At 37.6% G+C, this 12,277-nt stretch overlaps 1 protein-coding gene across 1 annotated transcript in view; it reads left to right on the top strand.

Moving 5' to 3' along the window:
* Nucleotides 1-12,277, top strand: part of PLCB4 (phospholipase C beta 4) — a 184,002-nt gene that overhangs the window by 165,555 nt on the left and 6,170 nt on the right. The window contains exons 34-38 of the mRNA XM_082049841.1: nucleotides 1,323-1,398; nucleotides 4,816-4,991; nucleotides 9,290-9,391; nucleotides 11,102-11,159; nucleotides 11,585-11,671. Coding sequence (XP_081905967.1) covers nucleotides 1,323-1,398; nucleotides 4,816-4,991; nucleotides 9,290-9,391; nucleotides 11,102-11,159; nucleotides 11,585-11,671 — 499 coding nt within the window. The remainder of the gene's footprint in view (nucleotides 1-1,322; nucleotides 1,399-4,815; nucleotides 4,992-9,289; nucleotides 9,392-11,101; nucleotides 11,160-11,584; nucleotides 11,672-12,277) is intronic.

Genomic DNA, 12,277 nt, shown 5'->3' on the forward strand with positions numbered 1-12,277 from the left:
CTGCTAATTTCCATAAGTTTAGCAGTAGTTTGCTATTAAAGTAGGATTTAAACTTGTTAAGAGTTTCATAAATCTCCTTTTCTAGAGCAAACATGGATTAATGTTACTGCAGTCAAGCAATAGCCATTCTTATTAGGGCCAGCTTCAGATGATAAAATGAACGTGGCTCCATCCACTCAGTGAAGTTACACCATTTTACATCCATGGATGATCTGACACAGAAATATTACAGTGATGTTAAAATAGACTCCTCTCAATATAATATATTGTATTATCCCAGACACAAAACAAGAGACTTCCAGTATGTGAATTTGTATTCTGTTGTAAAAACTCTGCAAAAAGAACAAGAAAATTGGTAAAGATGAAGCTTGTCAGCCTTCAAAAATTTATTGACTTAGTGAGACAGTAATTGATGTTCCTCTTGCAGCTGCAATGGAATGTTTTTTTCTGTACATCCGTTCCACCCAGTTTATGGCCCAAGTAATTTGGTTTAGTGAAGGAATTTCCACAGGTGAGAGGTAGCAGTCATCCATCTCCTAACCCACAGGCGCGTCAGGGGAGCTTCAGCTTGGGCCCTCTGCAGGTGTTTTACCAGCCTGTTCCTTAGAATCACACACTCCTGCATTAAACAAGCTTTGCAACTTGCATTCAAACCCGTTAACTTTACCTAAATGCCATGCTTTATTCAACTTATTTGCAGGAGTGAAGGGCTGTCTTCAGGATTTGTTGTTTTCCAGGTCACAGAAGGTATCTAATGGCTTGGTGTGGTCTGCAAGGGTAATGAAGCCCCTTTCTTTGCAACCCATACACTTCTGTTTTCTCACAGAGGGGCACTTCGCTTTCAACAGGCATTCAGATTTACTATGCCCAAATTGTCCTGTGAGGTAGTTATTCAAATGGCTTCTTTTTCTCTGCCTCAAACTAAAATAAATAAATGAGGAGCAAGAATTACTTTTAAAACAGAGGATGAAATCCCAGCAAGGCAGTGACTATGCCTGTAAGTTTTCAGGCAGAAACTGGTTTCTCTTGGCAAGGTATTTTAAGCCTGGAAGAGGAACCAAGTACCATAAATGGAGATGCTTGACATATCCTCAGCAACAGAATAATTGCCGGGCCAATCTAGAATTAATCATGTGGTGTTTGAATTGAATGATCATTAATCCAACAATATTTTGTAAGTTGTGAATACATTGCCAGAAGAAATAATTTCATTCCAATACACTGCAACACTTCAACTTTGATTAACGTTTTAATTAGTAAGAGCTGACTGAATGGGAGGATGTTTAACTTGTGGCACACATTTGCGATTTTCCTTTTTTTAGAGGAAGTAATTGTCTTGAATTGAAGAAAGAAATGGAAATTAAAATTCAGACACTAACATCAGATCACAAATCAAAGGTAAGCAAACAGCCAGTTTTAACACATGAAAAATCTGAGAAGGAGACTTTGAGATCCAAGTGGTAGTTAATTTTCCTGGAAGCATGTGAATGATTTTCAGCAATAATAACATGTTGAAAAGAATGGGAGTAATTGAGTGTCTAAAAGTGTTTCTTAAATTTTAAAAAGCTACATCAATTTCCTGCCCTTTTAGAATTGCTGAAGAAAGTGCCATGTTCATGCCTTATGATATTAAACTGATCATTTGTGTCAGTTCTAGCTAAACAAAGAGATTAACATATTCTGTGTGAAATTTGGATGCTGAATACTTTCTCAAAATATATATATAATGAAGTTTCTTTTTCATTTTCCCTCATTGTCAGCATGGACAACACTTGCTAGTCTGGCTCTTAGGGAGGGAGTCCAAGTTGCTCTTGAGCCAAGTGCCTTATTTCTAATATATTTCTCCATTGCTTAGTTGCATTGTTTTATCCGAGGTGCTGGAGAATAGAAGTGCTCTGAGACGCAACCTCAGTTAATTTGAAAAAACTGTTCTCAAGTTGTGATTTGAGGTTCACACTGAGTTGCTTAGAGCTGCTTCCTCTAAACTTCTACACCACTGCTATGCTCACCAACTTCAGATTTCCTTTGAAAGCTTTATCCACCACCTACTGACAGAAAATACAAACAAAACCAGCTACATCTTTGAGATGGCAATAAGGTCGTTTCCATCTTTTCTTGCCCTCATTTTATTAGCTGGTATTATTATTTCATATGGAGAATGTCTTGCTTTTCTAAGCAAGGTTTCTTTCTTCTTGCTGACTGCTCAGCCAAATATGTAGCAAAATGCCCAGGAATGAAACAACCTTATGTCCCTATCTCCTACTCCTATGAAAAGTCCAAAATAATTTCCTTAAATATAAGCAAATTTGTTGACCAAAAAAGAAACAAAAGGTAATTCATTCATTTCGTAGTGAAATAAAGTCAAAGGAGCACTAGCTCCCTTTCATCCAGACATAAGCTCCAAAACTAATTTGAAGTTATATTGTGTAGAAAATTCTTGGCTGTGATCTCTGCTTCTCACCTGTGTCATTCACAGTCTGGAGTTAAGAGCTGTGATTTGTACACAGGGGACAGCCAAGTATTCATTCATCTTCCAAATCCAATAAATGTGACTCATGTTTTCCCTTCCCACAAATGTATGCAGTTTCTGGGCTCTTTTCCTTTTAAAATCCTGCTTTCAAATTGGTTCCCTTCCATTTAATCCATACCTGGAAAACAGACTGATGTCAGGTTTTAGGATGACATTTTCAAAGGAGACTTGAACATAAGCTACTTTGAAATGCCAAACCTCTGTGTGTTGGATAATTCCTAAAGAACTCCTCTGCAAGTCATCTACCTCTGTGTTTTTTCTCAAATTCACTGATTTTTCAATATCTTACTTACTCATTCCACCGAAATTGTCCAGATAAGGTGCCAATTTTAGAATTCTCACAGACCTCTTTTGTTTCAATTGCTGTGTGTGGCCCCTTGAATTATTCCTGGAGATCATGCAAAGGTTTGCAAGCAACATGTTGGAAAACAGTGCTCAAAGCCACAGGGAAATTAACTTTTCTCTTATGTGAAGGTTTGTGCAATTAAATTAGATTAATTTCTGAGATGCTGAATGCATTACACTGATATGGTGGGAGTTTGATTAATTAACAGTTGTTCAGCATTTCTCAGCATTTGGCCCACTAATTTTGATATCAGATTGTACCATAACTCAACTCTAATTATAGCTCATGTTCTCCAGTGTCACAAAGTGCATGTACACTTTTAGCACCAAAGAGACCTTTTCATCTACAAAAGTTTTCCTGTTATGAGGAGACATCCAGCCCAAGTTTGGCATTAAGTATTTAAATTGTATCCAAATGGCTCAATATGTACTTCACACACAATTAACCCAGCAGATGCAAATTACTCCCCTGCATTAGAAAAGTAGGTCCCGATATCAAGTAGGCTGAGGATGAAAAGGAAAAAAACAGGAAAAATTACTTCAAAGATTATTTCTGCTTGAACTTAGTGACTAAACAAACATCTTGCATATATGCTGTGCAAAAGAAAGTTCCTTATCGAGATTTTAATTAGTCTCTTAGGCCCAGTGTAGGAGCAGATGAAAGGACAGGGTTGCAAATACAGTCTGTAGAACAGGAAAGAGAGAATTTAGCTAATGGTTATTTTTCTTATCCTTTTGCATAAGCCAATGCTACCGTAATAGTGGAAAGTAGGACAAGAGCACAGCCCAGTGCAAATAGTCATTTTAACTATGATGCCAATAAATTGGAGAATAGCAGGGATGTACATTGAATTTACTACACCTGAACTTTGAAGTGTATCACAGATCTTCAGCAAAATGGGATTTCAGATGATTTAATGGTCTTGAGTTCTAAGGTCGTCTGAATCTGAGTCAAATTGGGTATTTCAGGTCTTGTAACTGGTGTTTGGCAAATCACTTACCTCCTTCTCGTCAGTTTGTGTCTTGCTCTACCTGAAATGACTCTCCCACTCCTAGAGAAAAACTTGGTTTATGAGGAGCTGTACCTGCTATTAGTTACCAAAGTAGCAGCCGAAATGACTACCTGAAAATAGGTTTATTGCGAGACATATTTTGTATACCATTTTAAAAGGGAGGATAGCTTGTCAAAATATCCAAAGATAGTTATTGAAGGATAATAAAATATATGTTTCTGTTAGCTTCTTTTCTAAATTATTGAGTGCAATATTTTCTTATAACAACAACTCTGGTGATTTAGACTTCTTCATATTGTCCTTGGGAACTTTCCAGAACTTTAAACTCATTATTCTTGGGAGTCTTGGGAGATAAGCAAGAGAAGAATTCTTGTCAGATTCCCTGCTGACTTAATGAGTACAAAACAAAGATACATAGCCCATCTTCAGATTCAGGCTTTATTAAACACAGGATTTCTGTGTAAACTGACTGTGTTCGTAAAACTGTCTCCACAAAATCAAAGACTGTAATTTAAGTCCTAAGAGAAATCCCACTTGCTAGATTTTTCCATTGTTAATTTCAGTACGTTTGATATAGAGCTTTTCTTGGCAGCCAAGAATGTGAAACCATTTTATATATGAACTCAGTGTTAGAGAAGGTTTTAAAATAACAGTAGCACAGTCAAGAGCACAAATGCAGCACTTTAGATAATAGAGGCCTAATAGTAGGGGTTGTTTTACATCTGCTTTTGTAATACACTGTAGTGTCCTCAGTAGTTTTATTACTCTGTGAAGCAACTTCATTTGTGTAACTTCATTTTTCACAATTTAGCTGCATTCTTTATGATCTTTTTAATGATTGTCTTTACATCGTCTTCAGCAGCAGTAATAGTTGATCTCCTAGTCTAGCTGAGAACCTGTGTGAATGCTGCTGTTACTTCTCTACAGGTCAAAGAGATTGTGGCACAGCACACTAAAGAGTGGTCTGAGATGATCAATACGCACAGTGCCGAAGAGCAAGAAATCCGTGATTTACACTTGAACCAACAGTGTGATCTACTGAAGAAACTGCTGATTAATGCTCATGAACAACAAACGCAGCAACTAAAATTTTCACATGACAGGTGAGCAGGGCAGTGCTACCCGATAACAGTTGATTTATGTTCACTTTGAGTAATGTTTTAGTTTCTTGTGTTGATAGCTCTTGTACTGCTGTCAAAGCTACTGGACTGTGTGTTCACGGTGGAAGTAAAAGAAGTGATCATGCAAGGGTTAGATAGATGAAGCAATAGGCTGCTTAGCTGGTTTAGATTATCTGAGCTTCATTAAAGACAGCAGATGCAATGAAGTGGTGGTAGTTCCCATCAACTGTGGATACTTAGACTTTACTCAGGAGCTTCAGTTCACAGGCTGGAAACTGAGAGGTGTTAAATATGGAAGTACCCTTTGGAGTTGCTAGCACTTGTGGACACATGTCTTTATAGCATTGGTGATTATAAGAAAGATCCATGAAAAGTAAGATCATAAAAACAACGGGTAGCATGATAAGCTACATTAGCCTGATGCATTATCTTCATACAATATCCTCCCATAATCCCTGGGAATACAAAAGATATCGCACAAGTGTCTTGTTGCTTTTGTAATTAACCATCCTGCCCATTTGAATGGAAATAAAATTAAATATGCATCATATCCAGAGTGTTAAAATTAGGAGTAAGTAGAGGAATAGTTTTTTTAATGCTGTTAGTTTTATGCAAAGGAGCCTAAAAGCATATGAATGCAAAACGTGTGTACGTACACACACGACTATTAATACATATTATATATTGATATGTAATTGTCTTCAGCATCTTTCACATAAAAAGCATGGGGAAAAAGAATTAAAAAATCACATTTGAAGAAGGAATTGAAATTCTTTTTAAAATTCCTGAGTGAAAAAACAGCTTATCTTTGCATCAGAGAGAACACACGCTGGGACCTGCAAGCCTGCCATCCAACAGAGAATTGTCCCAGCAAAAGGCTTTTAGTGAGCTCATCTTTATGTTAATCTCTGTGGTAACCCACGTATTCAAGCTGTCCTGCAATAAATACCCAGTCAAAAATGAAGTCCAAAATCGTTAAAATTATAATACAAATGCATCATTTAAAAGACACTAGCCAGAGGAATCTGCAGTCCTTGGTATTGTATTTCTAAATCATACCTGACTGCATCAGCCCAGACAAATCTCATCACTTTAAGAGTCCTGTTTTCTACCCTTTTTGAAATTCCCTACAGTGCTTAGAAGATAATTTTCTAATGCATAGCCTGTTTGTGGAATAAGACTTTTTCCCCCCTCATCTTTCTGAAAGTAAGTTTTTGGTTTCTATACATGTTTTCCTATTCTCATAACTTCACTAAAGACTGTCACTGAAGGCAGCTATTATATCTACACAAGGAAAAGATTTGATTGTGTGGGGTTTTTAAAGCTTTTCTTGTAGTTTTTGTCTTTGGATTTAGAGTTTCTATATCTTTACATTGTTTAAACAGCCCTGCATTGTTTCTTGTAAATGGATCTTATATATTTATTAATGCATCTTGCTCTCTTATTAGCAGTCGCTTGTGCTCAGTTCATGTATTGTTCTATTTTCAGTGCTACTAAGAACCAGATCTCATAATCTACATCCTGATAAATACTGAGAACTTTTTCTTCTCAGCTGCCCTAGGACTAACAACCTTCAAAATTATTTCTTCTTTATTCATTGCAATAGTGTGTTTCTTCTCATTTGCAAGTTCGTATGTAACCCCCAAATATAAGAGTGTCTGAATCTGTTAATATTAAAGAAAAATTTGGTATGTGAAGTATTGAAATATGAATAATATCTCCCCAAAGAGACTTTACACTTAATAGTTTGTAAACTTTTTCATAGAATATATTCTGTGTAGGAATACGTACGCATTTATCTGTAGAGGAGTATGTAATAGCCAAGAGACAACTCAGGTAACCATAGGAAAAGCCAGATCCATCTGAGAGCAGCGTGAGAGGTGGACCATGCTCTCAGCATGCTGTTCTCACCGCTTCCCTCTCTGTGAGCTGAGGTAATTAGTTCTCTATCACAACAGAGGGCACAGGGCTGGTAGGAAAGCTCAGTAATCTAAAATGATGTCGTTATCTGCTGTAGGGTAGATACTTTTCATCCACATGTAGTACAAAAGAACAGTTACAGTTCGTGCTTTCAGCTCATTTAAAAACAAAGCAGAAGATGGGAGATACTACTAAAAATCTGAAGCTTTACCGAACTCTGGGCATACTGTGCCTCCTGCCCCCCAGACTGAGTTAGCTTAACTGACTTGGGTGTAGTGAGCTTGCAGCATTTCAGAAACTGGGGACGTGAGGCTGTTATTTGCAAGCATTATGTACTCCAGCTAAAATAGCATGAGATAGAAAGAAAAATTATGTGGTGGGTTTGGGTTTTTTTTTAATGGAAGAGCTTTCTAGTCATTCAAACAATACTGATGACATAAAATAACATGCTAATGCACTTTTAATGTAATCTAGAGATCTGAATTCCAATGATAAATGTAGATGCTTAAAGTTAAGTATCCCTTTAAAAGACATGTTTGTATAAATTTCAGAGTTGCAGTCAGCATGATACAGTAGGAAATCAGCAGTTCACACATGCAGTTCACGTGCCATGTTTTTCCATTACTGTCCTGGCTTACCTGCTTCTTGCAGTGAGCTCTGGCTGGGGGCATCACCCCGTTTGTGAGGAGGAGGAGGAGGGTGTTCTGTAGCAGTGGCCTTAGCGCTTCCAGCCACAGCCACACTGGCAGAATGGGAGAGTCAACGTGAAACCCCACGCCAGCCGGTCGAGCAGTGAACTGCCACTAGAACCTCAGCCCTGTCTTTGAGAAGCGCTATTTTAGAAACAAGGAGTGGTCTCTACAAGTGATTCTTGGTCATCTGAAAAGGAAGATATTTCATTTATTCTGTTAATAACACCTTTTATTTCTTCAAAGCAGACAAAACCTAACACACCCAGAAAGACCCATCAGCAGTGCAGCTCAGAGCTACATTACAGCTGGCAGAATAGAGAAATAGTTGCATATAGATCTGTTGGCTCTTTTGGCCATATCCATGGCCAAAGCCTTATTTTTGAAATCATCAGTGATGCACAGTAGTCATCTAATCCTCTTAACTTCTTTCACTCTAAAATCATATCTGATGCAAATAGGCTAAATCAATTTGAACACCTACACTCAACATTTTTCATGTCCTTGAGCACAGTAATAAAAACAAGTGACTTCAGTACTGCTCTTAAGAGAGTGTGCTTGAAAATTACTTCAAATTCAGTATAGAAAATAAAAGCTTGTATTTGGAGAAAGGATTGTTGGAGTGAAATGTGCTTTCAATATGACATTTTTTAGAACCCAGTCTTAATTTTTGCCGTGATACCACTGCTTTTGAATCTGTATCCAGGAAATGTTTCACCTCCTGAACTCTTGGAGAAAAAAGAAAAAAGGCACTGCATTTCTTTAATAAAAATTTTAAAGTGTGGAAAATGTAAGTCATAGAACAAATTTTCTCATGCTACTTAATTATTAATGCATTTTAGAGATGAAAGCAAGCTAAAAGAGATTCAGTGACAACATTTCATTAAATTAAACACTCTGTTCTGTGCTACACCCTCCCTGTGCATACAAAATACTTAAAATTGGGGGTAATTAGTACAATAATTGCTTATGTCCAGAAAAAGAGACTAAGGCACTGCCTTGGCTTTCAATGGGTAACTTTTAGATGTATATGCACTACTGGGGACCTTACAATCCATTACTCACTGTCTAATTTCCATATATAATTCCTGTTTAAATAAGCACTTAAGATTAGGAGCTGGAATGCTCCACAGGCAGAAAGTAAGAGCCAGCTTTCAGGGATGGCCCTTTTGGAGCTGGCGAACCCGGAGCGACGGAAAGCTTTCCGCTCACTCGCAGCTCAGCAGCTGTTTCTCAAAGTCAGCATCTGTGCTGCTGCTCCCAGCAAAGAATCACAGTCTCTCTTTCTTTCTAAAACAACAGGATTTGTAAATTTATTAGGCAGTTTTGAAAGGCAGATTGCATTTTCTGAATGTCTGATAGTAGCTCATACTTGGGCATCTCTTATATACTAGGGAGGACAGTATTTTATACCCTTTTATAGCATTCCGTGTGTAAAAATGCTTAAAACTGATCTTTCAGATTATATTCTCTGTAACAAATGGAGACTTGAATGCTTGCACAAATTCTGTAAAGTCTACCCAAAGAAAGGCAATTTTCATATGGTCTGCTCTTTTTCTCTTCCTTAATGCTTCAAGGACAAAATCAACTATGGTGTAGAGTAATATCAGGAAACCAACCTCAACAAAAATTGCATTTCAGGCATTAATGACTTTATTTGGTTTTCCCTAGGGAAAGCAAGGAAATGCGGGCCAACCAGGCTAAAATATCTATGGAGAACAGCAAAGCCATAAGCCAAGACAAATCTATCAAAAATAAAGCTGAGAGAGAGAGGTAAGTAGCAGATCTCCCTTCTTGAGAAGGGAGGAATGCTGTCAAAGGCTGACAGGTGAACTCATGGATTACTTCCATTAATTAATGGAAATTATGCCTAATGTTTATGCTGAATATATTTTAGAGGACCATTTTAGGAAAAATGTTGCTTTTCTCATATTTATCCTTTTAATACATGTAGTGCTGTGATCAGGGAAATAAAAAGCTTAACTTTATACTCATCAGCTGTGACTTCTGTAGGTCTAGTCACACTATTAAATTGAAACACATCTGTAAGAGTTTTAATTATTGTTCTTCAGGTGCATTATACCTTTTTGCTTTTGCTTTTTAAATGAAATGAGGGCTATACTGAAAAGGGAGTCTGAGATTTGGTTCTAGCTGGAGTTAGAATAACTAGAGAGGCAGCATCGCTGAAAACACAGGAGGTAGTGCCAGTGAAAGGCTTTCTCCTTCATCCACTGATAACATGGAGGAGAGGTGGAACGGAAGAGCATTAAAAGTGATGATAATCAGCGGGGAGGGTGATGGAAGTCGGAGTGAAGAAGCAGGAGATGTACTCCACAACAGCACGTGTTGCTTCTCCACTGCTGAACGGAACTGCAGCACTGTCCCTTGTGTGCTGGCGTTGGAGACCTGGCCAGCGGCCAGACTCAGCAGAGCAAGCGCATTGCTGCACTTGCGAAAGTGGGTTATTCTGGCAGCCTTAACTGACTTGAGAGACTAGAGAGACACTTGCCAGTACCAGCTACCCAGACTTTTGGGAGGACTGATCTGTACTACAGCTATTTTAAGTTTCTTCTATTTATTATAAAGGTTACCAAATAAATAGGTAAAAGCAGGGTCTACATGATGATGTAGAACCTTCAAGGTTTCTCCTTCACTTTGGGCTTGCCATCTGGCTCATTCTTTCCTTTTTTACATTCTCTCATTGGCACTGGGCTATTTTGGTGAAAGGCTTGAACTTGTTCCCATTGCACTAAATCCCTTGAGTGTTACACACTCTGAGCTCATCGGGAAGACGAGTTGTCAGAGCCCTTGGTAACTCCATGCGTAGTTAATGTAAGACCTCCAGTAATGACTCCCAGATACATCTGTACCCAGATTTGAAAGCAGTCTGAATGCAGTTCTGGTTTTCAGGCTTTGCGATTAGTCTGATTCAGCTCTTTGAACTATTTTGGGTATACTTCATGACAGAAATCTTGGGGAGAGACACTTTGCAGTTAGGTATTTTGTGTAACTATTAATTGTATACTTACCATTTTACTTTAAAAACAACTTTAATAACCTTACAGCATTGGGAAGCTGTACCTTTATTCATGATCATCAGATTTCCATTACCACCGTTAGGAGACGTAGCGTGTTTTATATACTGAAATAAATTGAGAGCAGAGTACAGTAAGGGATACACAAGTGGATTAAACACTTTTTAGGTTCTTTTCACCACTCTTGACTAAGGAAAAAAGCAAACTTCATACACAACAGTCTTGGTCTTTTTTTCTTTCAAGTCTTCTATTGTATTTTGAAAGTGCTTGGAAACCTTCAGGTGTAAAGGTGCATAGCTGGAGGAGTGTACAACTTGCCATTAGCCCCACATGGTACAGATAATCAGAAACCAAAATATACCTCACAAGCTTTTGATTCTTTTTATTGTAGCTTTTGGGTTTCTATTTTTCCAATGAGTCTTCATGGACAACATTTGCATTTTTTTAGGCGAGTCAGAGAACTGAACAGCAGCAACACAAAAAAGTTCCTGGAAGAGAGAAAAAGGGTAACTATAACCTTGACAAAGTCACTGGGCACTATTTCTGGATATTCATTTTCACTTTTCTTTGTTGAGAATCCAGCTCTAGTAAACAAACAGATGTTTGTCCTTGCTTTGTTCCACATACTTGTAGTGTAAAAGATCAAACATCTATTTAAGAGGAAGCTATTTTAAATTAATATAATTATTATTCATTGTCATCTGTTTGCTACTTTTATGTGATATGTCCTATATGTGTAATATGTATAATATAAATACATTATTTTGCTAATAGCTCTTCTTAAGATTGGGTGATGTAATAGGTCTCCTGTGACTTTTTGTGCTATCCAAATGGGACAAGATGGTGTATATGGGTATGTTTCAAGTAAGTTTTTATTTTGCTTGCTACTAATGTGTTACATTTCCCCCTATTTTTTTTCTCTTGCTTACAGCTGGCAATGAAGCAGTCAAAGGAAATGGATCAGTTGAAAAAAGTTCAACTTGAGCACTTAGAAGTCTTGGAGAAGCAGAATGAGCAGGTATCTTATTTTAAAGGCTTAAAAGAAAAGCAAGCTAGTGCAAACAGTAACCAGAATGCTTCTGAGTGTAGGTCACCACCGAACCTGGGAAAATGACCTTGTTCCTGGGGAGTTTAAATAAAGGGGTGAGGTGACTTAAGTAATGATACAGAACCAGATTAGTTTCAGACAAGCGTGTGAAAGCTAGACCACTTAGCCAAAGTCAGTCCTTTCAGCTGTTCAGCCACATTGATACTCACTAGCTAGATATGACAGTCATAAAAGGCTCAGCATATCTATTTTAATTACTCCCAGGAAGTACCATGAGCAAATACATTTCCTTTGTTTTGGAACTTACATTTCTAATGCTGAATGGAAAATGGAGGTAAAATGTGCACAGAGCGTGTCTGAACTCTAAGAGATAGTTAGTTTGGACTGAAATCTAGAGATGTATAGTAGCGTAGGGAGTTTTATCTGTACTAGTACACCCTTTCCTCATTAAAATACCTTATTATTTTGCTAGTTTATAAGCTCTTTATTTTTTTTAATTGAAAAACTATTTGGCAAGGAAATGAAAATCCTAATTGTCTTTCTGGTAGAAGCAGTGCTATGTTCTGAGCAGTTCCC

Source organism: Streptopelia decaocto (assembly GCF_964273445.1).
Source record: "Streptopelia decaocto genome assembly, chromosome: 3".
In the NCBI taxonomy this organism is placed as follows: Eukaryota; Metazoa; Chordata; class Aves; order Columbiformes; family Columbidae; genus Streptopelia; species Streptopelia decaocto.